General features: G+C 49.9%; 1 protein-coding gene across 1 annotated transcript; it reads right to left on the bottom strand.

Moving 5' to 3' along the window:
- Positions 1 to 1,668: 1,668 nt before the first annotated feature.
- LOC109296995 (prolyl-tRNA synthetase associated domain-containing protein 1-like) lies at positions 1,669 to 2,539 on the bottom strand. Its single transcript, XM_019516683.1, has 2 exons — positions 2,392 to 2,539; positions 1,669 to 2,282 (listed from the first exon to the last, which is right to left on the bottom strand). The coding sequence occupies exons 1-2, from the start codon at positions 2,497 to 2,499 to the stop codon at positions 1,842 to 1,844; spliced, it is 549 nt and encodes a 182-aa protein (XP_019372228.1). The 5' UTR covers positions 2,500 to 2,539; the 3' UTR covers positions 1,669 to 1,841.
- Between the last annotated feature and the right edge of the window lie 921 nt (positions 2,540 to 3,460).

Genomic DNA, 3,460 nt, shown 5'->3' on the forward strand with positions numbered 1-3,460 from the left:
AACTGTTTGGGGTTCCATTTTGTGTTGTTTGCCAGACATTTAAGGCTGGTGGAGAAACAGGAATCACTGGAAATGGGAAAGAAAGGAACAGCTCAGCTGTGGGAGTGAAGAAGAAATAAAAATGTATGTAATGTAGTGGCTTACCAAAACCTGCAAGAGAGCACGGAGAGGAAGGCTGACAATTGTGAATCTACAAATGCCTCTAAATGTGAGCATCTTAGCTATATCATTTATGGTGATGTGGGATTGCTTTTGGGGTTTCCCCCTAACTTGCTCCTTTGGCCTTTTAGCTAAGTGAGTAAGGCTAGGGGGAATCTGAACTCCAAGGCCTTAGGGCCTAGGACCTGCACAGTAGGATGTTTGCCATGGATTTGGGAGTAGCTGAAGCCCCAGACTGGGGAGTACGGGAGGTAGGATATTTTTGGTAGCGTCATATAGACTTGAAAGATTGAGCTCTGCTCAGTCAAAATTTGGGACTTAATTTGGAACTGTTTTGGCCTCGGAAACAATTAAAAAAAAATCAGTACCTCAGCCTTCCAGTTAAGATCAAGCATTTTTGACACCAAGGGGATGGTGTCAACTGGCTATGGCCCTCCCAGACCTGGTGCTTGTTCCCTCCTTGGGGAGCAACTGCCAGTTGTTGTTTTTTTTTTTTAAGGGCTACACTCAAATAAAAATCTTGGGTTGTTTTTTCTGGGACAGCACGGCCAAAATTGGACACACAACTCCAGGTACATGAAATTCTTTTCAATGACCGCCAGATCTTGTGATAATTTAGAATCTCACCTCCCAGATCCATATATGGACAGTTTCACCACAGGCAGCTGCTATAACCCTTGTGCAGAAGATGAGCTCAGGTGCCCTTCCTGTAGAGCACTGTTAAGGTGGTGAGAAGAATGACTAGGTGGAGACAGTCCATTCCCAAGAACTGATGTGTGGAGAGTCACCATGGACTTGAGCTTCTGCATAACCTCTTAGCAGGTGGAGCTTGGCCTCTGAAACCCTTGTGCTCTGGCTCTTCTGTAAGACAGCAGGTTCTTGCTCCCTGAACGAACAAGCTGGAACAAACTCAACAAGGAGTATCTTGTAGGAATTTCCAGTCCCTGCTGGCTTTAAAGAGAAGAGAGAGAATCTGGCCTTAAATCTGAACTTGGTCTCTCTCTCTCTCATTTCCCACAACATATATCAAAGTAGCTGTCTAAACAAAGGAAACCCAATGGCTGGAATGCAGGACTGATACCAGCAGAGACCCCATTTCCAATGAGACTGCAGGACAGAACTAATTGTGAAGATGGAAAGGAAATAAACCTGCACCACAGCTAATAGACACTCAAACATTTTCTTTAATATAGCAAAGTTGGTTTCTAGGCAAACCAACAAAATGAAAATGCAGAGGGAGGCATGCCATTTACCTCCTTTTCATGATGGACTCTGCCACTTGAGAACATGATCCCAGATTTTGCAAATGTTCCAGTACTCCAGGCTGAGCCAGTCCCCCCTCTCAACTTTCAGTTCAGTATGAATGAAGAGAAGTTTCTGTTTTATCCAATTTGTTAAGAGAATACTGTAAAGCGGCTGCAGTGGGACTCTATGTGGTATAGCAAGAGATGTAGAGAGATCAGATTCCCAAAACCAAAAAGTAATCTTGTAGCAGAAGCAAATGGTTTGTTTTTTAAGTCTAGAACAATTTGAAGGTTGTGCTTTCATTAGAAAAGAAACTCTGCGTTATAAAATGCAAAGCTGCCGAATGAAAAACGTAGGTGCCCGCCTGTTGTTTGTAAGTAGCTAGTATGTCATCAGCTAATAAGCCCTGGCAAAATTTGCAGCAGGGTGACATCGGCCTACATTGCGTTGTCCTCGAAGTGGATGAGGAGGGGATCGTGCCCCGTGGACTTCACAAACCTCAAGAAGTCTTCTGGCGTCAGGCCCATTGTCGCGGCATTGGTCATGGGGTGGAAGTAGACCCTGTCATAGCCCCCGTCCAAGAAGCCGGCATCCAGCACCAACCTCACACCCCCGCCAGTGTCGCAGAACAGAGCCAAGGGGGTGGTGCAGCCCTGGCCCACTTTCAGCTTCTCCTGCATGGCTTTTTCATCTGCGAAGCGGAGGGTCCCGCTGCCCAGCCCCAGCTTCTTGCCCAGGTCGTTGAGGTTCACCTGCCGGTCGTGCAGCGCCGTCACCAGCCACAGCCCCTTCTTCTTCTTGTCCCTCAGAAAGAGGTTCTTGCTGTGCCCGCCGCCCAGGTGCCCCACGTGCTGCATCAGCTCCTCCACCGTGAAGACCTGGAGAGGAGGAAGCGGGGGAGAGCGGTCAAACTAAAGGCCCGCGCGGGGCAGCGACTTCCGGGCACACGGGGAGCCCCCGGCGGCCACGTGTCGCCCCCGCCCGCACCTCGGGGTGCTCCACGCAGAGCGGGCTGATGCCCAGCGTCCGTAGCCGCGCCTCCAGCTCCCCCCGCAGCCCCGCGCCCGTCGCCGCCTGCTGCCCCCGCGCCTCCATGTCGGGATCCGGCCGAGCGGGCTGCAGGGCCCCAGCTCCGCCCCGCCTCGGCGAGCGGCGTCGTGAGGGCGGTGCCTGCCCGGAGCCAGGCGGAGGGTGCTGTGAGGGGACGAATGCAACAAAAAGAAGGGCTCGACACAGCTGAGGGGAGGGTTATACATCCTTTTCATACAGCCCTCTTGCGAATCCGAAATCCCAGTGACCCAAGCTCAGGAAGAGCCAGGCCCTCAGCTCTGTCGCCAGGCGAAGGGGCTTCGCACGGTTTCCAAGAAAGCCCAAGGATGGGCTCAGCTGCCAGCGCAAGGGGCTGCGAAGCCACCGAGCTCTGCAGTTGCACCGCGGCTTCCCCTTACTAACGTGGAGCCCGACACCGCCCTTATGCTTCACCCAAGCATAAGGTCACTTAGTGATCAAGACGCTAAGAAGTTGCAAACAAGGCAAGGAAAGGAGCAGGCAGTTAAACCCAGTACCTGGCTGCTACCTCTCTAGACCAGTGGTCTCCAAACTTTTCTGATCGTGCACCCCATCAGTAAAAACTTTTTGAGCATGCACCCCCAATATATGTATATTTATTTATAAATTATATACATGGACTAATATATTAGTACATTATAAAACGCACACAAAAAATAGAAATTAAATCGTCATTGTTTTTACCTAGTAATGTGGCTGCTGAACAGCTCGTACTAGGAGCAGAAGTGTCAGCTCTGCCATTTTCTTGTTGTTCATTTGTGCTCGCATTATTAGTATTATCTTCAATCTGCGGTTTCTTTGCAGGAATCTTTTTAAGCCACTTGTCCATTTTGTGAGGGTTAGTTTAGTTAAAACACCTAAACTGCAATACATCACAATACACTGAAAGTGAGCGAACGCTTCTTCCCTCAGGATACCTCATGTACCGTACGTGACACGTGACCGTCCGCCATACGGACTGAGTGAGGGCGCCGGTGTCAATGTGTAT

The sequence above is a fragment of the Gavialis gangeticus genome, unplaced genomic scaffold (assembly GCF_001723915.1).
Source record: "Gavialis gangeticus isolate Ggan-Ray unplaced genomic scaffold, GavGan_comp1, whole genome shotgun sequence".
Lineage (NCBI taxonomy): Eukaryota > Metazoa > Chordata > Crocodylia > Gavialidae > Gavialis > Gavialis gangeticus.

Excerpts from the sequence above, each read along its gene's own strand:
- LOC109296995 (XM_019516683.1), bottom strand. The coding sequence starts at position 2,499 with ATGGAGGCGCGGGGGCAGCAGGCGGCGACGGGCGCGGGGCTGCGGGGG. Across the intron at positions 2,283-2,391 it reads TCTGCGTGGAGCACCCCGAG|GTCTTCACGGTGGAGGAGCT; the intron begins GTGCGGGCGGGG and ends CCTCCTCTCCAG.